Source organism: Crassostrea angulata, chromosome 7 (genome assembly GCF_025612915.1).
Source record: "Crassostrea angulata isolate pt1a10 chromosome 7, ASM2561291v2, whole genome shotgun sequence".
Lineage (NCBI taxonomy): Eukaryota > Metazoa > Mollusca > Bivalvia > Ostreida > Ostreidae > Magallana > Magallana angulata.
The window spans coordinates 18410823-18437062 of record NC_069117.1 but is presented as its reverse complement, the minus strand read 5'-3'; the positions used below and the strand labels follow the sequence as shown (position 1 = coordinate 18437062).

The 26240-nt window shown below is 35.3% G+C and overlaps 4 protein-coding genes across 7 annotated transcripts in view; 3 read left to right on the top strand and 1 right to left on the bottom strand.

Annotated features, from left to right (window-relative positions):
* Positions 1-19036, bottom strand: part of LOC128157505 (LIM/homeobox protein Lhx9-like) — a 41177-nt gene extending 22141 nt beyond the window's left edge. Inside the window, exon 1 of the mRNA XM_052820086.1 lies at positions 18959-19036. The gene's annotated coding sequence lies outside the window, so the exon portion shown is untranslated. The remainder of the gene's footprint in view (positions 1-18958) is intronic.
* Positions 63-2473, top strand: LOC128157507 (uncharacterized). Its single transcript, XM_052820091.1, has one exon. The coding sequence runs from the start codon at positions 130-132 to the stop codon at positions 778-780; it is 651 nt and encodes a 216-aa protein (XP_052676051.1). The 5' UTR covers positions 63-129; the 3' UTR covers positions 781-2473.
* On the top strand, positions 12889-19279 carry LOC128157503 (uncharacterized). 2 transcript variants are annotated; one of them, XM_052820084.1, is made up of 7 exons: positions 12889-13322; positions 15167-15586; positions 16097-16474; positions 16597-16696; positions 16789-16905; positions 17017-17136; positions 18935-19279. In XM_052820084.1, exons 1-7 carry the CDS (start codon positions 13274-13276, stop codon positions 19107-19109), a joined length of 1359 nt encoding a protein of 452 aa, XP_052676044.1. In that variant the 5' UTR covers positions 12889-13273; the 3' UTR covers positions 19110-19279. The 2 variants fall into 2 exon arrangements, with proteins under 2 accessions (XP_052676044.1, XP_052676042.1); XM_052820082.1 differs by having other exon boundaries at positions 12890-13322; positions 16789-16917.
* Positions 19280-19376: 97 nt separating this feature from the next.
* On the top strand, positions 19377-26205 carry LOC128157502 (uncharacterized). Of its 3 annotated transcripts, XM_052820080.1 has the most exons (12): positions 19377-19626; positions 19949-20066; positions 21600-21817; positions 21916-21977; positions 22092-22196; positions 22290-22413; positions 22586-22759; positions 22844-22991; positions 23440-23579; positions 23681-23748; positions 24649-24804; positions 25029-26205. In XM_052820080.1, the coding sequence occupies exons 1-12, from the start codon at positions 19586-19588 to the stop codon at positions 25367-25369; spliced, it is 1695 nt and encodes a 564-aa protein (XP_052676040.1). In that variant the 5' UTR covers positions 19377-19585; the 3' UTR covers positions 25370-26205. The 3 variants fall into 3 exon arrangements, with proteins under 3 accessions (XP_052676040.1, XP_052676039.1, XP_052676041.1); XM_052820079.1 differs by lacking the exons at positions 19377-19626; positions 19949-20066 and adding an exon at positions 20307-21151; XM_052820081.1 differs by lacking the exons at positions 19377-19626; positions 19949-20066 and adding an exon at positions 20308-21013.
* Positions 26206-26240: the final 35 nt, after the last annotated feature.

Genomic DNA, 26240 nt, shown 5'->3' with positions numbered 1-26240 from the left:
ATTATCTCGCTCTAAAGATAGATTTCAAGTTACAAACATAGTCCATGCTACCGGAAGTTAAATACTACAATAACGAAAGTACAGATAATTGACGGAAAATTCACAAGAAAACGAAAGAAAAAAGTAATAATGGCAACAGCTCTGATCGGAAAGACTGACGTAGGAGTGAAAGAGTTTGGTAGAGATGTAGAGGTAGCCGAGAACCCGACAGCCAAGCTAATGTACTACCTGGACAGTATCTGCTATGTCCTGAACATCGAGAAAACCGAGCGGAATATCCGTAAACTTCGGGACTACCAGAACTACAGGAGACTCAGTGACGAGGAGATCAACAACCTCATCGTACTATGCGTTCTGTTTTCGCCGGACGTACTCCTCGGCAAATGTATTTTCCCGGACGAGGAAATGTGCGGCATGGATATGAATAAGTTCTACGAGCTAAGCGCTGTATCGCACCGATTTCTCGTGACGGAAGAAATTGTGATCGGAGGCCAAACCCGTCGCGTCCAGAAGATCCTCTTTTTCAGGGACATCTGGTTGGAATGTTTCTATTTGGAGCCGATAAAGCAGTACCAGTCAAAGATCGAGGGCATCGCTGCTACGTTGCAAGGTCGCAGTGTTGCTAGGCAACCAACCCAAACGAGAGCTGGTCAAAGTCGCCCTGCGTCCTCCCAGGCATCACGCCGACCGCAGACGCAACAGCGTGCTTTACCGTCGCCTACTCGCCCGGCTACTGCGTCACCAGCGCCCAAGAAAGATGACGGGTGTGTCATTTTGTAATAAACTGAAATTTTATTCAGTTTGCGACTTACTTTTGTAAATTGTGTACATATAGATTACATAAATCCGTTGTAAACTGTATTCAAGAAACAGTCGCTCTTGCGAATCCTCCCCAATAGGAAAACGGCGGTGATAGACTACCGGTATCAAGGCATCAAACATTGTGCAATATTAACTGTGCCTATCCCCCCCCCCCCCAAGACTTTTTTCCTTTTAGCTAAGTTTTATTTGGAACATTTTTGATAGGTTGTTACATTATAAATTCCTTTTAATTGAATAATGTGTAATTCCATTCATTACAACGTGGGCTTGAAATATATGTTTGGAGGTTTTTTCCCGTCATCTCATTCTGGGCAATTAAGCTTTTCCGATTTTTCGTGTGATGTCTGACCAACTTTTATTTTTAGTCAGCATTTTAGGCTCATCACTTTACTTCGATGTTTTGGATATTACACCGTGGGAGATCGATGTTTTTTGTTTGTTTTTTTTTGTCATCTGGGCAATTAAGCTTTTCCGATTTTAAGTTTAATGTCTGACAAACTTTTATTTTTAATCAACATTTTAGGCTTATTATCACTTTACTTCGTTGTTTTGGATATTTTTCATCTTGTATTTTTAAATCATGCGTGTGAATTTTTTCATAATTAAAATATTAAATCTTGCAAAGAGCCAAGTGGAATGTAGCACATTTCGTTTTGAACTGATGTTTTAATGGATATGTACATGTATAAAATATGCAAATACAATAGTTTGTAAATACTATTTTAAATGAATTAAAGTAGATATGATACTGTATTAGTACCATAACATTTCTTGGTGTATATTTTGATTAATCCGAGCGATTTATATCAATTAGTGCTTCAGTTTTTAAGTAGAGTTATATACATTTTAACTGCATGCATGTAAATATCTTTGTTATCGATAGATATAGATAATGACATATTTACAATGAATATGATTCAGACTGAATTTCGTTTGTGTATCTACAGTTATCTGTTCTGATGTTATTTTAAAACCCACCGTGTTATAGTTAAGGTGGTACGGGACACCTCCATATTGTGACGTATCTCCGATCGAAATTAACAATGAAATGAAATATAAATTCATAAATCTTTTCTTACCTGAAATTGTTATCTAACAGCGCAACGCAATGGGTTAGATTATAAACCACGAATCTGCAAGTCATGAGTTCGAATCTCATTACACGATTAGGCTTTCATGATTTTTACCTTTCCAAAAATTTCTAAAACAATGTTTTGGTTAAATATTATGAAATTTAAAAATTCTAAAACGTATTGAAGTTTTTTAATTATTGTGTACTTTTATCCAAATTAATTATATCGACGGGTTTCCAATATGACCCTAATATATTAATACAAATGTTGTTATTTTGCATTATTATGTTGCCGATTTGTTTGATGTTGTTATTGCTTTTGTTGTTAATATGTGTGTATTATGATTATTATTAATTTTGGCAAAAAAAATTTAATGATATATGTATATATTATCATTCTGTTTTTATTTTTTTCCAATCGCCGCACAGATGTATAAACTCGACACATACAAACGAATATTGTCTCTTTTTTCAAGTTTTGTAGCTTAAAAATTATCAAATTGTACTCATATTTTAATTACCAGGAAAGCTGAGGCGCGGCGGAATAAAGTGAAATAAATAAATAAAAACAAGATTGCGCACAGGTGTCCATGATCATTTGAAATACATTTGTACATGCACGGCCTTGCACATTAATTTATACATCATCTGTGTAACCCAAAAACACTTCAGGGTGATGTACGGAATAATGGTACAACTTAATCGCAGTGGACATCCGACATTATCTAAAGGAATACAATATTGAAAAACTTAGGAAAAATATCAGGTTTTCACGCAAAAACGCTTCACCTACAAATAATGATGGAGTTTGGGATAATTGGGAAACGGAACTCTTCATAGAGTTCTGGAAACCGCACGTGTCTACTCCAAAATGGCTTGGAATAATCCAGCATTTTTTCCGCTCACGACCAGAATCAATGAAGAGGATGGATTTTGATGTACGCTGGGCCGTTCTACCGTCGCGGATAGGGAGGCGCCGGGCGCCTGTTTGGGTCTAGAAATTGGAATGTTTCGGCGACAAACGATGATTTAATAGCTCTGTGATGTATTTACTTAATGAGGACATTTCTGAATATCAAGAAACAATGGCTAACGAAACTAATATAGAACAAATGGTTATTACTCTACAACCTTTCATGTTGTGAATAACTCCCTCCGAATAGAAAGGAAAAAATCCGAAGATAGAGACCCATTATTGTCACTGCAAACGAATAAATCTGCATCAATCAAAACATTTATCGCAAATAAAAGGTACTTGTTTGAAAAGAAAGTATGAACGTCAGAAAGCAGTATTATTGGCAGCTCTGTTAAAAATTTGAAAATGCAGTTATGTTTAAAAAATTTAAACATCATGGTTTTCAGCATACTTACGGATTTTTAGCATAACTGCGAGAAGCATTTTATATTTTGAAATGATATTTTTCGGATTTATAAAAAAAAAATTTAATTCATATTTTCATATCGTTTATAATTAAAAATTTTCGCGCTGTTTTCGTCATCAGAATATTTAATAAATATATTAAGGAAAAAATTAAAATTCTTGGGATCATAAAATAATTAAGCATGAAAACGCGCATGGGAGTTTCAAAGCTTAGGGGTCCAAAAATCATGCCATTTTGATGAAGTTTACAAGAACCATTAACCTTTTTCTTAAATCCAAATCTTTAAAGAGAACATGCACGCAACAACAACGTTTTATTCGTGTGCTGGTAATTCACCACTATATAATTAGCATGTGCCTGTAGCTGCTAACTTTTTAATCATGATGAAAATTTAAAAAAAGCTGACATAAGCGGAAAAAAAATCCAACTTGAGCTATTTGGAAACAGTAACAAAATTAAACACAGCTTTTCTAACCATGCAATTCTGCACGCATAGTCATGATAACTTACATAAAATGCGTTTATGCTTGTACACAACACTTAATACAGAAAAAAATCAGATAAATATATAATTAATGTACATGTACGTACACGTACGTTTCTTTTCCTAAGGTGAAATCTCACTTTTTACCCACTTTTACATGTAGGGACAATCATTTCTCCTTTACTTATTTTAAATCGTCTGAAGTAATAAATAATACAAAGCAGTATTGGGTGCACAAATTAATTGCACATGCAAATTTTCTTCAATGCTTACAGCATTTTTAGCTACATACTCTTTTAACTTTGTCAAAATTGTAATAGTCAAACTAAAAAAAGTGGCCAGTTTATATAAATATGATAATGTATTATATTAATGCATCATATTTATCTCAGTGAATGGCGTATATGATGCACGACAAAATTGCTAGTGCATGATTAGCAATACGTGCATAACGTTTAAAGTTATTGTAAATATAAATTTCCTCTGTCCAAAACGACATTTATGTAGAATTTTCAATGATAACGAAACGACAATCATGAAAATTCATAATTATTATGTATATTATATACTGCATTAATCGTTTTTTAAGACATATTCCATGCCTCAGTCGTTTATAAATATACTAATGATTCTTTATTTTTTTTTAAATATCAGTCTTATAATTAATAACTTTTAATTGACTTTCCCTAAGTGTCTCTGATATTTCCTTCCTTCGCATCTGTATCCCTTTCGTCACCACTGTATCCCAATTAATTAATGCTCCCTGCCTCCCGTTACTCGTCGGTCATGTCCGATTTGACAAATCAGAATTCCCTCCCTCCGATACGGGGGGAGCCTCTCCTTATGACAGGCGCTAGTTGAAGACGTCGTCAGGGGTAATTGATTGCATGATAAATGTCTCTGATTCCGGACAAATTCCTGCCAGAGATACCAATATTGGTTCCGACAGTATTATTTCTTCATTTGGGTCTTGTGAAATTGACATTAATTTGTTTCTAATCAGTACATGAGGGTCTGTTATTTCTGGAGCTCGTCCATTTGACGTGATAAGGGGGTGGCAAGTAGGGGGAGACATCATGATCGCTAATAAATAATAATCATTGAATGTCAATTCAAGCGCAAGTTTCGTTAGTGTTTCATTGATATAAACATTTGCTTGTCGGCAATGTCCCGTTATATTGCCGGTTTTTCAATAACTGTCTTTTCGTTCACTGTCTAAACCTTAATTTTTTCGTACATATCAACGTCACTTAATTTTGTTTCATTCTACTAATCCTTATTTATTGTCGTTTTAATAAGGTTATATATGATTTCTTTCGTTTGAGGGACGAATTAGACAGAAATCAATTTCTACTTGGTATAATAATGAATTAATTATCCGGATATATAAGGTTTTCATTCGAATACCTGTTTATGTCACCTGGTTCTTAAGAACCGGTTTATTAGCAAGGCTATATAAAGAATTACTCAGGTGTTAAATACCAGTTTAGGACGACACGTACAGCGGAAAGTTTAAATTCGGCATGCAGAACGAGGAGATGTCGGGCGGGGCTCAGGCAGACATGCTACAAGCCATTCTCAACAAAATGAATGAACAGAAAATGGACATGGAGAATACTATGGCAATGCAACTTGATAATTTTAAAAGAGAATTACAGGGAGCAACTTCCTCCGTATCGTCTGAAGTGAAGAAGTTTAAGTCAGAACAAGCGATAGTCTGGAAACATCCAGGTAACAAAGATCAATTTGAACATAACGAGAAGATTATTGATACGTTGACGCAGGCTTCATGGGCCTTGAATAACAATAAATATGATTATTGCAAGGAACTTATTCATGAATCAGTTGAACTTTGTAATAAACGTAACAAACTTATCAAAATGGCTGATGCATCACCTTGTGGGTGGAGTACAGTGAAAAATTATGTAACCAATCCATTGGCTGATGATTCGGATGACGAAAAACGAATGTTTAAAGCGGAAAATAAAGCCATGAAAGAAAAGAAAGAAAAGGAGAAGCAAAAAGAAAAACTGAAATCTAAGAGTAGCTATTCTAATGTTAGGAGCAGTGCTCCTTATTTTCCTTTTCCAGCTAGACAGCCTTTTCGTGGCCCAACGCCCTTTGGCTTCCCCATCATGCCAGCTGCATCCAGATTTCCCATTGGCTGTTTCCACTGCGGAAAACCCAATCACCAAAGAAAAGAATGCCCGGAGCTTAAGTCCGCTAAATAGAGAGGCTAAACAGTCTAAAGAATCATCTTTGATAAAAGATAAGTATTATGATGGAAAAAGTTGTGTTGATGAGTTTAACGAATGCTATGAGTATAAAGAAGGTGGCAAAGTCTCTGTTAGAGGGCGATTAAAATCAAATATTGAATTTTGGAAATGCATTGATGCTTGTCATTATATCATAGATACTATTCAGGATGGTTATAAAATACCTTTTTATTCTTTACCACAGCAGAGCTTTTCGCATAATAATAAATCTGCTTTACAGGAAGATGTTTTCGTACAGGGAGCAATAATGGAGCTATTAGAAAACGGTTTGATATCCGAACAAAATACAGAGTTTTTGGTTACTAATCCTCTTTCTGTTTCAGTGAACTCCAGTGGGAAAAGAAGGCTTATATTAGATTTAAGGGAAGTTAATAAGCATGTATGGAAACAGTCTGTGAAATATGACGATATAAGAACTGCTCTTATGTATACAAATAAAAATAGTTGGTGTTTTAAATTTGACATCACAAGTGCATATCACCATGTAGATATTTTTCCTGACCATAGAAAATATTTAGGATTTTCATGGAAATTTGGTGTTCAAGATCGATATTTCTGTTTTAATGTTTTGCCATTTGGTCTCACATCTGCGCCATATATTTTTACTAAACTCACACGATCCTTAGTTAAGAAATGGCGTAGAGAAGGTAAAACTGTACTTATGTATTTAGATGATGGGTTTGGCTGCCATAGTAAGTATGACGAAGCATGCAAAATATCCAAAGAGGTACAGTATGATTTAGTTTGTTCAGGTTTTGTGCCTAAAGTGGAAAAGTCCATGTGGATCCCTTGTCAAGTTATCGAGTATCTTGGTGTTGTTTTGGATTGTAATATGGGGAAAATTTACATTCCTGAAAAGCGTGTATTTAAGATTCAAAAAACAATTTTCAAAATTGAGCATTTTATGAACCAGAATTGCAGAATAAAGGTAAGACGACTAGCAAGTTTAGTTGGACAAATCATATCTATGTCTGTTGTTATCGGAAGTGTAGCCCAGTTAATGACCAAATGTCTTAGTATTGACATTGTGTCTGCTCCAACATGGAATAGCATGATTTTAATTTCTGAGGAAAGTAAAAAACAGATAAGTTTCTGGAAATCGTCTTTAGATATGTTGAATAGAAGGGATATGAAAGTTAAACCAAGTTCTAATCTGGTAGTGTACACAGATGCAAGTGATACTGGTTATGGCGGTTATTGCGTACGGACAGGTAAAAATGTTTCTCATGGTTTATGGGAAGAATCTGAGAGAATTATGAGTTCCACATGGAGAGAATTGGCCGCGGTGGATAGAGTTCTTCGGTCATTTGTACAATTTCTCAAAGGTGAGAATATAAAATGGTTTACAGACAACGCAAATGTTGTTTCCATTGTTCAAAAAGGGAGTATGAAAAATAACTTACAAGATCTTGCAATGAACATTTTTCAAATTTGTTTAGAATATAAGATTGGTATTGAAATTGAATGGATACCAAGAGAACTCAATGAGCAAGCAGATTATTTGAGCAGAATTGTCGACTTTGATGATTGGGGTATCGTGAAAACTGTTTTTGATGACCTATCACGGGAATGGGGTCCGTATGATATTGATTTATTTGCTTGTGATTACAATGCAAAGGTAGATAAATTTTGTTCCAGGTATTGGAATCCTTTTACGTATGCAGTTGATGCATTTACTATTAATTGGACAGGTTTGAATGCATGGATCGTACCGCCATTTTATCTTATTCCAAGAGTTTTGGAGAATTTGAACGAATGCAAAGGATATGGAACATTAGTAGTTCCGCTATGGGAATCATCAGCCTTTTGGCCAATTTTAATTTCTGAAGTTTATAGGTCACATATTGTAGATTGGAAGGATCTTCCAGTAGCAAAGGAGTTTTACACACGTGGTAAACTCGGATCTGGTATTTTTGGTAAAGAAGATTTAAAGTTTAGAATGCTTGCATTTGTTTTTGATTTCAGAGTTTGATTTCAAAATTGTTTTTTGGCAGTTTTAAATTCTTCAAAATAAACAAATTTATTGATTAATTGGGAATTATTTCCCATAAACTTGTATGAGAAATATCAGGCAATTTGCGCTATGTTGTAATAGAGATAAATATTTTATCACTATGGATTTACTGAAGTTTCTTTCACCACATTTGTGGTTTGCCATTTGGCAAGTTTGGTTTTTTATCAAACTGATATCTTCATTTCTGAAGAAAATGTGCTGAATATCTTAATTAAGTTGATATGTAGATATAAGTATATGTATTTTTATACATATCCGGTAGATAATTTCAAAGCGAAAAAATATTTATTGGTGTTCCTTTACAAATTTGTTTTTTCAGGTATTTGAAAGAGATTTGATTCAGTTGCCTTCAAAGTTGCGTGAAAAGGTGTATGCACTTCCTGGGATTATGCAAGCGTCACGAGCGGATTCAACTATAAACAAATATTGTAACAGTTTCCTGAGATTTAAGAAGTGGGCAAAAGAACAAGGAATCGAGGAAAGTGAATTATTTCCTTCAAAACCTTTACATGTATCTATTTATTTAGCATGCTTGGTTCAACGGGCAAACTCTCCATCCCCTATTGTTGACGCATTCTATGGAATCAAATGGGCTCATGATCTTGTGGGATTCAATTCTCCGACTGACAATCAGTTTGTTAAAAACATTATGGAAGGTGGGAAACGTATAGTGGCAAAACCTGTTCAAAAGAAAGAACCAATAACTGTTGAAAATTTACGTTGTATGTATTTGAAACTGTTTGAATGTAATAATCTTTATAATCAAAGAATCATTTGTATGGTCTTGTTGGCATTCGCTGGATTTTTACGTAGCAGCGAACTCATAAATATCAAGAGATCTGATATTCAATTTTTACCTGATCATATTGAAATATTCATCGAGTCTAGTAAGACTGATATCTACAGAGACGGTACAAGAGTTGTTATAGCAAGAACATTTTCATATATGTGTCCTGTTTCTAATTTTGAATTGTATCTTCGTTTAGCTGGGATTCAAGACGATTCAGAGGAATATGTATTTTGTGCTATTTCGAAATCGGGAAGTGGTTACCGGTTGCGTAATCGTGAAAAGCCTCTGTCTTACACCAGGGTTCGTGAATTATTCATCGAAGCATTTACAGGAATTGTAGATAACATCAAAGTTTATGGACTTCACAGTTTGCGGTCAGGTGGAGCGACTGCGTCGGCAGTGAGGGGAATTCCGGACAGGATATTCAAGAGACATGGACGTTGGCGTTCGGAATCTGCTAAGGATGGATATGTCCAGGATCCGCTTAGTGAACGTTTAAGTGTTTCCAAAGAACTTGGTTTATAATAGTTGTAATCATGTTGTTTATTGATTATATTGTATTTTTTTTTTGTATTGATTTTTCTGAATATATATGAAGTTGGATTACGTTATTATATCCTATATTAATAGTAGCATTAGTTCCCCGTTCTTTATATTTACATAGCTGCAGCGTGTCGTTGCTAATTCCACACAATGTGTTGTTATTTACTAGTATCATAGTATTCAGCTTTCATTTGGAAGGTAATGAATGGATTTAAAGGAGAAATATGATTTCTTTCGTTTGAGGGACGAATTAGACAGAAATCAATTTCTACTTGGTATAATAATGAATTAATTATCCGGATATATAAGGTTTTCATTCGAATACCTGTTTATGTCACCTGGTTCTTAAGAACCGGTTTATTAGCAAGGCTATATAAAGAATTACTCAGGTGTTAAATACCAGTTTAGGACGACACGTACAGCGGAAAGTTTAAATTTTCAGAATTGTTTTATTAAAATCAATAAATCATGTGATCCAACTTTATGCCATAATTATGTGTGTGTACATTTAATATGCCAAATATTAAATAGCTGCAGCGTGTCGTTGCTAATTCCACACAATGTGTTGTTATTTACTAGTATCATAGTATTCAGCTTTCATTTGGAAGGTAATGAATGGATTTAAAGGAGAAATACTTGTCTGTATGACTTTCAAAGGACAATAAAGATATAGGTTATTTACCCGGCACCACGTGCATTGTTGAGGGATTTTATTGCATGGTGTTGCATGACCCTTGCAGAAAAAAAAGAATGTTGCAACCTAAGACTGATGAACAAAATCCAAATTAAACACTGTGAAATTGGGATTTTAGTTAATAAATTCTGTAATTCGCAGAAAACAATAAATCGCTTGATTCAGGTACACAAAGCTTGCGCTCAAATAGCAACTGACAAATATCTGTTTATTTATTAGAAAATTTTGAAATAAAAAGGTTTACGCATGAAACCATGGCCCTCTAGCCGACCATTTAACTGTCACTGCCTGCTCATTTTATTGATGTCGAGGGGCCTAGGAGCTCCCGTACATCCGCCCGTACTCGTCCACAGCGCACGGAAGTGGCGCAGTCTCAGCTGTGGCTTCAAACGCGCTAATTATTTAAAGGACAAGTTATCGTCTGCTGTCAATCAGCTAGTAGCAATATGATCGCCATCAAGGAATTATAAAGAGAATCTGACAGTAGAAATGTTTCATGGTGCCGTTCATACAAATTGGTCACAAGCTAAAATGGTTCAGGGCGAGAATCGAATTAGCCTCTTGTTTCTGATAGTAATAGGATAACGCTAACAGATTTTTCACAACAGTAATATTATTTCAAAGGCAAAAATCAATTTTGTAAAATTCTTTTACAGAAATTTGAACCAATATAAGGTTTGACCGTTTTACTGTAATGTGTACTGTTAACAAAGAGAGAGAGAGAGAGAGAGAGAGAGAGAGAGAGAGAGAGAGAGAGAGAGAGAGAGAGAGAGAGAGAGAGAGAGAGAGAGAGAGACTCATACATGTAGATAAGCAAGAGAGATTCTAACCCAAAAGAGTCAAAAAAGTTTCAAGTAAGAGATAAGCAAGAGAAAGGCTAATCCGATAGAGTAAAATAGTTACATTAACACTTTCTCCATTCAATTTATTTTTATTAATTGAACCCCCAAGAATTTAAAAAACAACTACACTCCTCTATAAAATTCGGTTACAAAAAGGTTCTCGAAATCTCTTTGAATGACGTCAAATGGCGCTTTTCAAGTAACGAATTAATTGAGCTATATACGTTTTCTGTACATATGTGTTCTTTCAAGGAATAACGTTAATTTATAAGTGTTTGAATATTATAACAACAAATACATATAAATTAGAACCATTTTAACAAGACCTCGGACTTTGGGTAGTTGTGTCAAACAGCAATGTGACGTAGGCCTGTCTATCTCATTGCTGGCCGCTCAGCCATGGCTCTTTGAAATTAACAAGATTTGTCTGGCTTTATTTGAAATCATATTTAACTCTATCATCTTTTATGATCCTGAGCACTGTACAGTAAGACAGCGCCGTTTACATTGCTATTTACTAAAGTCTTTCTACAGTGTGCAGACTTCAAAATTTCCTGTTCTTAACGACAGTTTTTCGCTTGGAACGACGTCCAAAACTACTTGATATGCGATCCGATTCTTTCAGCAAAAATTACAAGTATAGGAATAAAACAAACTGTTTTAATTTTTTAAGCACCACTGCAAAAAGTTAATGGAATGTTCAGAAGCATCTAGCAGAAAAGGAAGCCACGCTCCGCCAAAGCTCCACAATACAAGTTAATGACAGTGGTCGGCTTGCTATTCCCCTGATTACACCTCCATCGCCTGCCGAACAAAATCTGACGTTTCCGATACTATATTTGCGTGAAGAAATACCTCGGGGTCCTTTCCTGAAAGTATTCTTCTGAGTAAATCTTCGGTCTCATGGACCCTTCTCGACATTCAGACTGCACATGTCGGTTTTCCATGCGGCGAATGCCACAGGCGGCAGGTGCGATAATTCAAGCGCGCTTACAGAAGAAGACGGTACGTATAAGGAAAACGGTTGTTTCATACGGTTTCATCGATGTAATATTAAGGAAACTTATTTTAGAATAAGTTTTAATAGAAAAATAAACGGGAAATTAATCTTAAATCTCAACTTTTTATGGTAACTACAGGAAATATTTCAAATTTCTCTTAATGTTTGTAATGTGTCGAAAGAGGTATAACGCACTTAATATACGATTTGGCTTAAAATATAGCACTTTTGCAAACATCAGATATTTTCAATATTATACAATATTCAGTTTAAATATATTCAAAGAAACGCAAATTACACAATTACCATGCCCTAAGGGTCTTAATTAGTTACGATAGTCAGGGTTTGTTAGGGATATATAGGAAAGTAGTTAGTATACGATAAAAAATTGGATATTTGACTATTTGAACCACTTTAAACCAAACAAATAAGAACAAAATTATGTTCTACAAGTATTGTAATACACGTTTACATTGAATTAGTTTTGGTTTAACGTGGTCTTCCTACTGAAAATTAGACAAATATTTCAATTTGTGTCTTTTCTAATACAATCATGTTTATAGCCATATACATTGTATATTGAACATGCATCTTCAGAAAATGTTAGATACGTGGCCTAGTGGTAACGCATTGGTCTTTTTGTTTTTGTGGTCGCTGGATCGAATCCACCAAGTACTTTATATTAAATATTTTTTTCACTTTAATTGAAACATGAAAAGAATTGAGAGGTTAAGTTACATGTATCTAATCTTCTGGGTTTATTTTAAATTATCTTGTTTAATACAGTCTGAGTATGAGTACACCCAATATAAACAGTTCTCATCATTAACACTATACATGTACTTTATTTACTCAAAGATCCAAATAAATGCATTTTGCTTGAATGTAACACGGTTCAGAATATCAACTAATAAGCTTATTATACACAGACTTTCCCGAATTTATGACAAATCAGTTGTAACAGACACCATTATAAAATCAGTACAGTGTATCCAGGTTTGAAAATCATATTGCGACAGCTAGGTACCCGAAGCTATTTTTAGTAACAGGTACTTTCCGTCCAAACACAGGTGTAGGCGAAATAATGGGAAAAAGCGCTATAGCTCTTTACATTTCTCTGTCAAATTCTAATGCTGTGGAAACACGGTATTTTATAATTTTTCTATAATAAGCTCAGAATAGGTATTCCAACAAAACAAAATGACTGTCAAATTCAATTCAATTCTAGTGCTGTTGAAAAACAGTGTTGTGTTTTGTTATTCTTCTATAATAAGCTCGGGATAGGTATGCCAACAAAACAAAATGACGTCTTACATGACGTCATAAACAAGTGCTTATACGGCTATGTTGAGAAATGCTGAAGATTATACGCCTTTTACTCTTCTGTCTGATCCTTGATGCATGTAAGTAATGGATGAGTTTAATATGTTAAACTACAATACATACGTAAACATGAACCGGTAAGAATATGAGAGAAGAGTACTATATAGTAGCTGTTTTTTTTATACATGGCCTTCTCTCCGAGTCTTGGTGCAGTCTGTTGACATTTTCGATTTTGGACACACGAGTTATCTATCTTTATTCATCGACATGTAGCCTACATGTAAAGCCTAATGTAACCGAATAATTTTGGAATGAAGGTTTTGGGAAGTCTTATCGAACATGGTCATAAATTCAGCGGAATACTTTTGAAAATTGGTGAAAAAAGTATCCTCGAGTACCCAAACTCCGTCATGCGTCACCATAAGCAGAAAACATCCCGCGATTCTCGGTAAATTATTTGTGTGGTTTTTTTTTCATTTGAAATCATTTAATATAACCTGAATCATGATAATTTATAAAATTATCTATAAAAATGTTTTTATTATTTATTATTGAAATAAGCCCGCTGAATACGACGTTTATCACACGTACTTATCATATCTAATGAACCTGCATGTGCATGTAACTCTGTCATCCATATGCTCTATAAAAAATAGATAAAATTTGCCAAAGAATGAAAACACATTTATTTAGTTTAAACTCAGTCTGTGTCTTGGCCAAGTTATAAAGAGTAAAAATGGTGCACACCGTTTATGAATGGTATTTCATTCTATCGAAATGAAATGATTGCCATAATAAAAATAAAAGGGTCCTTGTAACAACAATCACAATGGCCTTTTCAGAATGTATGGATGCCGCCGTTTGACGTCTGTCCTTACATATTCCAAATATTTTATATTTATTAATGAATATACAATTAAATACAATATTGTTTACATTCTTTCTTTTTTACATAAATGTATCATATTCTATATAAATAGCGATTATATATACGGTATAGACCTAAGGCAGAAAGATGCGGTAAGAGTGATTTGATGTTATCATCAATTGTATGACTAGTGCATAAACGCTAATGCAGGCTAAAACAATGTATAGATTACATGGGAAATGTTTCACCTTGACCTCTCTAAAAATGATTGGCCACTGTAAATTATTAAAGGGCCCATACTTCAGAGATATCGATATTTTAGTACAACCGTAAAAAAGTGGCAATCTGATTTTACGAAATTAACGGTGTATACAATGATCAAGGTGTAACTGTGTTATGTTTTAACCATTGTCATTGTTGACGTTAGATTGAGAATTTTTGACATGCAGAAAATGACATCATAATCGCACTTGATTTCAAACAAGGAGTTTCCCGAAAATGACAGAGTTAAGGTAGTGACAGAGTTACAGGGCTATGCGAGAGATGTATGTTGTGTACAACTTAACGATCTCACCAATATTCGTTCATTTTTTTCTTTTATTTCCCGTGTCGAATGGTATTACGCCTCATTTAAAAATTTTCATCATAGCCGTCGTCTGTCCGAAAACAAGTGGGCCGGCCAGTTCGTAAGAATTCTATTTTTTTCTATATCTGAACGTTATATAGAAATATGTTGGTTAACAATAAAGTTGGGGGGGGGGGGGGTAATTAGATAATATTTGATAAATACAAGATAAACCAAAAACGTCAATGAATTGTTTATGAATATGCATCAAATAATTGAAGTTTCTTAAATTGAATATCTTAGTAATTTTTATTAATAACTGATAATTTGTCCCACTTGTTGGAATTTTTTATTATATGTGTCTGACAAAATTTAAGTCTACTTTGCATCATCGCAGAAAACTGTTTAATAAAGCTGTATAATATCGGTTATATTGTAAATTATATATTTTGAGAACGCTCAAACTCACATTTTCTTTTCTTTTTATTCAGATTATGATGAGATATTAGCTGATCCTTGGGAACCAGATAAGTCATGGTTCACGTCCGATGTCCCAAAATCAGCCAATGGCAGTAGCCAGGTCAAAACCATCCTTAGTGATGATTCTTTCTTTAACAAACCGCGAGAATACGCCAAAATCATTCACTTCATTCGACAAATCAAGTCAATGGTGAAAAATAATCAAATAGAGACAGCAAAGAGGAGAGAAGATGAAGCCCAACATTCTGTTAGGAAATCACCGGTCGCCATTCCGTCGGCGTCAATACCAAAGGAAACCAATGACGTCATGACCAAGGTCAATCATAAAAACCTGATTGATCATCACCGTCAAGTATTGGAAAAAGTCAAAAAACTTTTGACTGATGTGAAAAATAAACACATGATGGAAAAAGAATCTTACCAAAGTAAAGGTACTTTTTTCTTTGCACAATTTTTCTCAGCTTTATTGGGAGGCTAAAATTAAAATAAGGGAAATAGTTTGTATGCGTTTTTTCAATTATATGGACTTAAGATTGACCCCTAAAAATAATGATAAGCCTTGGGCACTACACACAGCATTATGCATGTATGACGTATGTACTGGAAAGGAATATAACTTAATTTTCTAATAAAAGATTCGAACAAAAAAGAGTTATTCCCCTTCTGACGCAATTTGTTGGCCTTAAAAAAATTTCGGTTTATTATTTACCTAATGTTAATTGTTTCCCAAAAAGTATTGAAATTTAAAGAAATATACTGTCAAAACAACACAAAAGTCATTATTTTAAAATCTGTACTTGGTTACTAGTAATAAATTGATAGATTTTAAGTTGTGTATACATATATATATATATATATATATATATATATATATATATATATATATATATATATATATATATATATATATATATATATATATATATTACTTTCTCCAAAAGACTTGTTATCAAACAAAGACAAAACCAGGCATTGGGTAGAAAAGGATAGAATCGGTCAACCCTGGACCAAGCTTTCAGATAAAGATAAGAATGCAAGGAGGAGAAAACTCATAAATTTTCTGAGCAAAACTACTAAAAAGAAAGAAGAAACACCGCCTGTTGCTGAAGACGACCTCAATAAAGACAAAGAGAAAATAGAAAAAGAGATCCTAAACAATGAGCAGTCTTCACAGAAAGAGGGAAAAATAACCAACTTATCGGAGCTGGTTAGCAAGCTGAGAAAAATAGCAGAGTTAAGGGCATCCAAAAATAAGACCCCGGTATTTCCAACGGAACAGGGGGGACAAACTAGGGACAAACCACGTGATCTTTTAAAAGGTTTGTCAAATCACCAAGGCTGTTTATATTGATGTTTAGATATGATAAAATTACTAGTTTTCATGATGCAGTTGTAATACGGAAATACTGACGCCGTATTTGAATGAGATCATTGCTTTCAGACCAGGCGGCGTGGATTGGGCTGGCGGTAGGCGGATGTTTGGCCTTCTTCGCCTTTGCCCTGTGCTTCTTTGTTGCAGTATTGATCAAAACCTTTAGACGGTAGGTTCAAATCATTTGTCAAACTTTGTGTTGATTAATACTACAGATTCAATGGCAGAGAATTTTCATGCATTCAATTTTGTGTATAATAGGAAACGAGATGGCGATCAAAAACCATTAGATTTAAACTTTAATTGTCCACCAGAGAGTTACAAGAAACACCAACACCCTGCGTTCACGCACATGCACGATCCAAAAACTGGTAGAAGGTATATTGTATTGTAAGTCTCTTCCTGGAAACTACATCTTTTTAATTCGCTCAAAGGAAAATGAGTAGGAAAGAATACTGTATAATCGAAGCTTTTCTTTAAAATGCACAGAATGGACGATTCTACAAACTACTCCATTACTAGCTCCGATTCCAGCTCAGAGGAAGAAATCTACAATGCCTCACGCCAAAGTCCTGTCCCCAGTAAACCGGTGCTTGACTGCAGCCACAGGTTAGTATAATATACTAGTATAAAAACAGACAGACTGACTGTAAACAAACCATAGACTGACTAGTGTAGTCACGAGTCAGTCAAATATGAACAAACAGACAGACTGACTAGTGTAGTCATGAGACAGTCAAATATAAACAAACTGACAGACTGATTAGTGTAGTCATGAGTCAGTCAAATATGAACTGATTTACAGACTGACTAGTGTAGTCACGAATCAGTTAAATATAAACAAATGACAGACTGACTAGTGTAGTCACGAGTCAGTCAAATATAAACAAACTTACAGACTGACTAGTGTAGTCATGAGTCAGTCAAATATAAACAAACTGACATGCTGACTAGTGTAGTCATAAAACAGTCAAATATAAACTGATTTACAGACTGATTAATGTAGTCACGAATCAGTTAAATATTGACAGACTGACTAGTGTAGTCATGTGTCAGTCAAATATAAACAAACTGACAGACTGACTAGTATAGTCATAAGTCAGTCAAATATAAACAAACTGACAGACGGACTAGTGTAGTCACGGGACAGTCAAATATAAACAAACCATAGACTGACTAGTGTAGTCACGAGACAGTCAAATATGAACAAACTGACAAACTTTCTAGTGTATTCACGAGTCAGTCAAATTTAAACAAATGACAGACTGACTAGTGTAGTCGTGAGACAGTCAAATATGAACAGACTGATTAGTGTAGTCACAAGTCAGTCAAATAAAAACAAACTGACAGACTGACTAGTGTAGTCACAAGTCAGTCAAATATGAACAAACTGACAGACTGACTAGTGTAGACATGAGACAGTCAAATATAAACAAACTGACAGACTGACTAGTGTAGTCATGAGTCAGTCAAATAAAAAACAAACTGACAGACTGACTAGTGTAGTCATGAGACAGTCAAATATAAACAAACTGACAGACTGACTCATGTAGTCATGAGTCAGTCAAATATAAAGAGACTGATTAGTGAAGTCATTAGTCAGTCATATAAAACAAACTGACAGACCGACTAGTGTAGTCACTGGACAGTCAAATATAAATAAACCATAGACTGACTAGTGTAGTCATAGGTTAGTCTAATATATACACATCGACAATTTGACTAATGCAGCTTCATGTTAGTCAAATATAGACAAACCAAAATATTAACTTGTGTAACATTTCAATATAGTCCTGTCGACCGTATGAACACTGTTTAAGGTTTATCAAATCAAATAAACGAAACGTACTCTCCGCAGAGGGGACCCAGAGCCCATATCCATTTGAAAACTTTTGCATATTTCACAGTCCCGCTGAAATCATAAGTTCTTCCCAAGAGAAAAGAATAAAAAACCAAATATCAACAGATAGATAAATGAACAAACTCATGATAATTCACATTCAGGACACACACTTTCAAACAGACGGACCAGCGATACTCATCAATAGAGCCTTCAGGCTTTATTGAATTTGATCACGCCACATTTTCTCGAAAAACTGCGGTTTTATAAAAAATATTCTGAATAGCTTAATATTATATAAAAGATATACAGCTTATTCAAGCAATATAGCTAAATCAAGAGATTGTACTGGACCTGCTCACTACAATATATACAGTTTCATTTTCGGGTTTTCTTGTTGATTTTTAGCTCAGAAGATGAACATCCATCATTATGATATTATTTAATGCTCACTTACAAAGCCAGTACTCGTTGCTCATACAACTGGTATAATTAAAGGAAATTTTATTAAGTGTTTTGCTCTTGACAATACTTTGATTAACTTTTAACAAAATTGTTTGATTTCAGAAGCAGTATAAATAGGACCTCTACCCCCATCAAGTCGCCGCTGCGCCTGACCAGAAGTGCCCCGGGCTCTCCCTCCGTCCGACGGAACCTCAATAAATCCTGGAGCTCGCCACCCGTGTCGCCGCTAGCCAGTGTCACCCCCGTGTTCGCCTCACCTATCAAGCTCCCGGGGTAGCAAGAGAAAAGGAAACAACATTCTTACATGTAAAGCAAAAAATTTGTCGTGTTCATGAACAGTCATGTAATTTTAAAGAGATCTGTAATTTATTAATAAATGATTCAAAACTTTAACTTATTTATATTTTTTCTCGTCATATCGACGTGAAAAGTTCTCGAGTTTAACCGAATGACTTATCTGGTGAGTACAAATAAACGACAATTACCTACCTGCAAGGTCTAACACGAGCACCATTCACACGGTTTCTCGGTCTATAAATAGAACAAGGGTGTTCCCAGAATTTCCTGCACTCTGAATCGCAATCGGCATGTCTGGACCTGTTTTCACGTGAATCAAAATCAAAAGAAACTTACGACAAAATATTTGTCATTGATCATACATTCATCTAAAAGTGATTCACCTTTTGGGGGAAGTAATTTAGATGCAGTTTGGCCGCTCGGTCGTACGTTGCTGGATTTTCTGCCTGACGCACGATGGAATTCGAACTACCCGTGCAAAGGAAAAAGAAACCCAGGTAAGGAGGAAATAGCGGATAAAGTAGTAAACAGGTAAAGACTACACATTCTAAACCTAATATAAGTATTGTTTATAATGTTTGCATAAATACTATTTCAATGTTTTATTTTGAAATGGATTTCATTTATTTTATTAAAATTATTTGAAATTACTTAATTCAAATTTGACTCTATTTTAGTTTTAACAATGTTTGTTCATAGAGAGCAACTGAACACTTTTTTATGATCATTCAAAGAACACCAGTTATTGTTACTAAACCAATATGACGACTTCATTGAATTTTACTATTTTCCAATCGACTAATTCTGAGTGTTTTGTAGCTCGGACTTTCAGCCCGGGGGAGAGGTTCTGTTGGTTGTCCAGAGCTTGCTGACCAAGTACCCCTCCCTTGTAGACATGAAGCGACGGATATTACCAAAGAGACCGAGTTACCATAAGGTAAAGCGAATATAATCAGTTGTTGCACTACATTGTTGGTGTGCCTTGCGCCCCATCAACCGGATGAAAACGATAGTAGTTTTGCCAGTCCAGTTTTAAGAGAATTCACTTAAATTATTGTAAGTAAAAAGCTTGCTGATGCAGAGTACTATTACATTAATTTATTTAGTTATTTTAAAAAAGGGGGATGATGGAGTTAAAGTAAAGTACATTACTGCATAGTTCGTTGCCACGTGGCAACTCACATATTTATATGGTATGGATCAGATATAATTATCGTATGATAATTTTTTTTTCAATTTTACATACAAACGCCTTTTATTTTAATTTGTCACAATCAGTAATGTGGCGAAAATAAAAATACACATTTTAGTTCATGCCACGTGGTTCGAAATTTTATTACATATTAAAAGATACTTTGTACAAAGACAAATCTAACTCCTTTAACCCTCCCCTGCGTCCAACGATATCCTCCATCCCACAATTGTAGTTAGCACTGAAGCCAGACTTTTGGAATAACAGTACAAATAATGATTGAAATCCGTATCGAACACGCGTGTGACACCAGTGTGAGCGACACAGTGTTTGACCTGACCTTTCTGTTACACAAAAACCTTTCGAATACAGCCTTGGCACTTGTTTGTGTCGAATTCTGTCCAATCAAATAACGGTGAGGCACACACAGGGTAATCATTGTATAAAACACAAAAGAATTGACCCGTCCAGTTTAGAACAGTCATGGAAGTGTAGTGAGGTATGAGTTGAAAAAAAGAAAGCTGGAAGAATAAAAAATGAAACCTGCAGCCAGAAACAGGCGTAAAATAAACAGACAACTTAAAACCAAAGCTGCAAAGACAGAAAAGAAGCAACAAGGTTTGTCTTGTTCTGAAGGCGAGAAAGAGGAGTTCGGGGGAACGGAAGGGGAAGTGTCATCGTCTCTTGACAATGTAAGTGGCGACGATAACAACGAGCAGGTGGAACTCAACATTGGAACCGAGTCCTTTCTAGGATTCGAGGATATCTCGGTGTACAATGATAATGCAGCTGAAGACGCCAATTTCTCTATCGGAGAACTTCCAGATTTGGTAGGGCTCTGGGGAAATTGCAGTTCTTTTACATGTGTTGTTGGACGATATGATGCGAAGTGAAATTTACTTGCATTACTTTGGAATTGCAATACTTTTGTACAAATGAAATTCATTTGTAGAGAGATTCTCTCTCTCTCTCTCTCTCCTCTCTCTCTCACACACACACACACACACACACACACACACACACACACACACACACACACACACGATATCGTGTTAAAAACTGTAGGTAGGTAAAATAAAGAATAGTGGTATCAGGAACTATCTAGTGCCATTTACCAAAAAAGGGTTTTTTCTATTTATTCTGTATGACAAAAACAGTACGACACAAATCTGACCAACTGACCAAAAAACATCGGCCATTGACCAAGTTGCATCTTGACGTGGTACGATGATCAAAAACGGGGTACGTATATATCAGAATAATATGTATGTTTTTCAGACCTCGGGCATGAATTCAATGTCCCTGGTGGTAGGGGAGGGGCCCCGAGCGATCGATCTACGAGACATGATCAGCAAACAGACGCTAGCCCACGAGATTCGGGTGTGTCGGATAGAGGAGGCGTTCGAGGCATGCAATGCGCAGTGCTACCTCCTAATCTGGGCAATGATTGACATGCCCGTGTCCCAGGAGATGCTGAGTCTCACCACATCCATCAGGTAAGAAAATGTCATATACGTTATTTTATATTTTGGTCGAAACTGTATATTCTAATAGGATGTAACTGTCCAGCTAATTTATTTCGTTTTATTGTCAGATATGCTAGCAGTTGTAATAGAAGCACAGTCATCATTGGTGTTTCTGAGGGATCTGCTGATGGTAAGTTTTGTGTATCAGTTTAAAGAAGATAAAATGGTAATTCCAAGGCGGATTGCGGGGGGGGGGTGTTAAATATATGCGTTATGACTGCTCGGTACCGTTTATTCTTTGCAGTTGATTTACGTTTACATGGCGTTGACGAAATGATCTTTCAGCCATTGAATATCAGAGATATTAGAGATAAATACACGAAATGGACATCAGCTGTGTTGATTGCAGGTATCTTATGACACCCTACATATTCTTCAAAAATAGAAAAACACATCACACTTACTGATGGGTTTATGCACATATATTAATTTATTTTAAAAGAAGAGAAAAATACTCCCGAATTAGAAGTCCAAGAATTTTCAAACCCGGGTACCCCTTCTACCCCAGTGACCCCTGAGACCCCATCAACGCCAGCTTCTGAGAGTGGGGACGGCTCAGGCGTGACGTATGTCGTTTCTGTTCACCTTTGATAAGTTCAAAGTAACTATGACGTCGATATTTTAACACAGTTGTAAATTTCAAGGAGAGAAACCGACGATGTTTGTTTCATGTATCCCGACAGCAGACGTCATTTTTTTTGCCAAGGAAATTATATTAACATTTTCATTGTTTTGCAGGATTTCTATGGATAGTGGAATTGAATCTCCTGCATTGTCCCAGTGTTTGGATAAGTGTCTCGTGCGTCTTCCTTCATTTTCTCAACTGAAAGCCATGGTGCCAAAGCTCAGAGATGGGAAGGTGCACAAGAGTAGCAGTGCAATTGATCATACGACGAAGGAAAAAGTTAGGAGGTACATGTATAGGAAAATGACTGTAAATAATTTTGAAATGAGTTTTGAGAAGTTTCATTAAAATGTTTACATTGTCATTGCCAGAGAAAGAATAAAAGATAGTTGTGACCAACTGAGGGTGCTATTGCCTTATGTTAGGGGTCGCAAAACAGATATGGCATCCATCTTGGAAATGTGTGTAGAGTATCTGAAACTGGTCAATGAAGCACTGCCTCAAGAATTTCAAAATCAGGTATTAAAATTAAATTATGCTTGGAATTTATTTGAAATTTTATTTATATTCATTTGATCATCACTTAAATACTAAAATACTTGCCACTTAAAAACCTCAACCAAACTTTCACGGCAACAACTCTCCAGATAGTATTTATCAGGGACACTCTAAAAAAAATGCAATACATAAAATATCATGTAAGTATGATTGAAGCAGTGAGGGGGGGGGGGGGGGGGGGTTGCATTATTTGCAATTAATATGAATTGAAATAAAGAAAAGAGAGAGTCATAGTAATTGTGAACAAATGTATTTCATATACGTTGTCCAAAACCATACCACTTTTATACTTTATAGACATGTTTATAGATGAACTGTATATGTTCTCTTGAAACCCATTCATGCAGTTATGTGTTTGTACTTGGGCTTGATTGAATGTATTCATGAAGCAATAATCACACATGTATAGATTGCTGAGTTGATGGCAAAAGGACCAGTCGCCGAAGGGAATAGTAAGAATGGGAAGAGGAACGAGAAAGGAGGAAAGCCTGTCAAGTTACCCCTGTCCCCTGGAGAATCCAACCTAGTGACATCATCCATGGAGTCTGAGTACGTTAATGTGACCTACTGAAGACTGGTGTATTATTTGCTCTTCCCAAGGTATACCATTATATTGCTTATACGTGTATGTTGTTTCCATTGTCTTACAGCCAAATACATGAAGAAACCTCCAAGGATTCTAAGCTGATTGACAAAATGAAGACTGGTTTCAAAAGAGGTAATAATAGAGAGGTTGAGATTTCAAACGTGTACGTGTACTAGGGGAATCACCTAAATTCTTCGCGTTTTTGTGATGACAAAGTTTCTAAACATTTTCTAAACTTGTCGTCTACACATAAGTACAAACTTGTAACTTTTACAACAAATATAATCTAATTGATGGGTAAATATATTCTTGTGGTACATTACATTGATTTTTAAACTTCATTTGCATGCAAATTGATAAGAAATCCACCATTAATTTAGAGTTAATTAAGTAAATTCATGTTGAAATTTACGTACACGTTTACATCCTTCAAGTTATAAAATCTCAACTGATGAATTACAAAAATGTGTACTTGTAAGTGTAGTTATAACACACGTACGCGTACCAGTACACATTTTAAATCTCAACCTCTCTAATAATGCTGAAATATTTCAATTCAACAGAGGACCCTTTTTGTAAGGGGAAATGGGGTTTTCTGTGATTTTCTTAAAAATTGTCTTCTAGCTGGATGAATTTTTAATCATGAACAATAATACCGAGTACTTGATCATTAAGGCTTTTAATAATTCAAGCTATTTCTTTAACTACTTTTTTTTTTTTAATGAATTGTTTTTGTGCAATTAAGTTTTCTTTTTTATGAGTTACTGTCAGACACCAAATACTCTTAAATTACCCACTGGTGAAGTATTCATGGCATACTGACATCTCTTGAGGAATTGATATTTTAACATCCTCATTGATATTGGGGATTTTGAGGTGGCCTGTTAAACTGTAGTGAATATTATTCATATGCATAAATATATGTGATGGCCACTAAATGGGTACACCCATATTTGTCAAACAGAGCAGTTTTAATGTAAGATGAGGCATGCAAGCCACGGTTTTGATGAAGAACACATTTTTCTCGGACAGATTTGGAAGAAGGGAATGGTAACCCTCACCAAGTGAAGCGTATCCGAATCCAGTCTGGGGCCGAGGACTACGGCCACATGCAGAAACCCCTGGCTGTCATGCCTCCATTTGAATCGCTCAAAGTTCCAAAGACAGAAAATGCTTTCCCTGGTATAGGTAGGTATTGAGGGGGTTTGATTGTCTAACATTATAATTGAACCAGTATGATATGTGTGTAATCGAATGTTAAATGCAAAAGGAAAAAGCTTTTGAAAATGTACGGGGATAAAATTGTTAAAGATGCAAGAAGAAATTCAGTGCTCAAATTGCAATGTGGATTAATAATCTTGTATTAGTGTATTTGAGTACCTTTTAATTTCCTGCATCTTTCTTTGCAACAGAACATACTGCCTATGCAGGGTACCCTTACCATCAGCTCTCCCCTCAGATGCTGTACAATGAGTATGACCAGGCTTGTCGCATGTACAGTGCTTATGAAGGATACCTGGCCCCACCCTTTTACACCTCCACCACCCCCAACAAACAGCAACCTGACCGTGAGGGAGTTTACATGGACAACCAGATGCTGTTCCATTTCTATGGCAATGGCGCATTGGCCAACAACTACAACATAGCAGGGGTCTCAGATTATGTTAATCCTAATGCAGTATTGCCCCTAGCATACAGTAAGATCAAAGTCGATGACAATGAGGAGCATTCTCCCCCTCTCTCTCAACCCTAACCTGGACAATACAGCATTGGACAAGTTGGTGCATCACAACTTGTAGCATATAGATGAAAAGGTGAAAAACTCATATCTATAGGCTTTGTTTCTGAAGCTTAAAGTTTTCAATATTTTGTTTTTTACAGATATTATCATGAAACTGGGTTTTTTGGTTTTTGGCATTACTGCATTTTGTTTTCTACTGTGAAGAACAATTATTATTGGCCAAAAGTCTTTGCCAAATGAATTCTTCCTTAATTGATATGACTTTGTCCTTACACGGGTACAATGAAGGTTTTACATGTTGTATGTTTGTTTTAATGTATGTTGTAGTGCAAAACTCCAGATTTATATTTAGTAATCTTGGTACTAGTGAGTTAGATTGTGGTTTGTTTTTGGTCAGCATATTTCATTTCCAAATCATACTCTAAGACAATGTTTTTGTGGGTATACAAGTAAAGAGAATATTGATTATGTGCTTTGTTCATGCATAGGCAATGCTTATGGACAAATCTAGTCGTGTTAGGGTTTTTAAGTATTGAGAATATATTTTTTTTTTCAATGATTTAATGAAAACAGAAATAACATGTATCCTCTTATTTTATGATATATTGGACAATGGCTGAAATAAGATTTTATGAAACGATTTATGGCCTCCCAGATTGTTGAGATCTATGAATTGTTAATAGATTTGTGTACATTGTGTATATGCTCAGTATATACTATATATATCACAAATGTTTAACTGTTGACTTTTTTATATTTACTTGTTAAACTCCAATATCTAGGGACATCGTTTTGTTTAAGACTTTGTTACTGTATAAAATGTTCAGGAATAAAGTCTCTTAAACGTTGTTTTGGATTTGAGTACATGTAATAGGTGACCTCC

Excerpts from the sequence above, each read along its gene's own strand:
- LOC128157503 (XM_052820082.1), top strand. The coding sequence starts at position 13,274 with ATGCTGAAGATTATACGCCTTTTACTCTTCTGTCTGATCCTTGATGCA. Across the intron at positions 15,587-16,096 it reads AGAATCTTACCAAAGTAAAG|ACTTGTTATCAAACAAAGAC; the intron begins GTACTTTTTTCT and ends TTTCTCCAAAAG. Across the intron at positions 17,137-18,934 it reads GTGCTTGACTGCAGCCACAG|AAGCAGTATAAATAGGACCT; the intron begins GTTAGTATAATA and ends GTTTGATTTCAG.
- LOC128157502 (XM_052820079.1), top strand. The coding sequence starts at position 20,858 with ATGAAACCTGCAGCCAGAAACAGGCGTAAAATAAACAGACAACTTAAA. Across the intron at positions 21,978-22,091 it reads TTCTGAGGGATCTGCTGATG|TTGATTTACGTTTACATGGC; the intron begins GTAAGTTTTGTG and ends TATTCTTTGCAG. Across the intron at positions 23,580-23,680 it reads ACATCATCCATGGAGTCTGA|CCAAATACATGAAGAAACCT; the intron begins GTACGTTAATGT and ends ATTGTCTTACAG.
- LOC128157507 (XM_052820091.1), top strand. The coding sequence starts at position 130 with ATGGCAACAGCTCTGATCGGAAAGACTGACGTAGGAGTGAAAGAGTTT.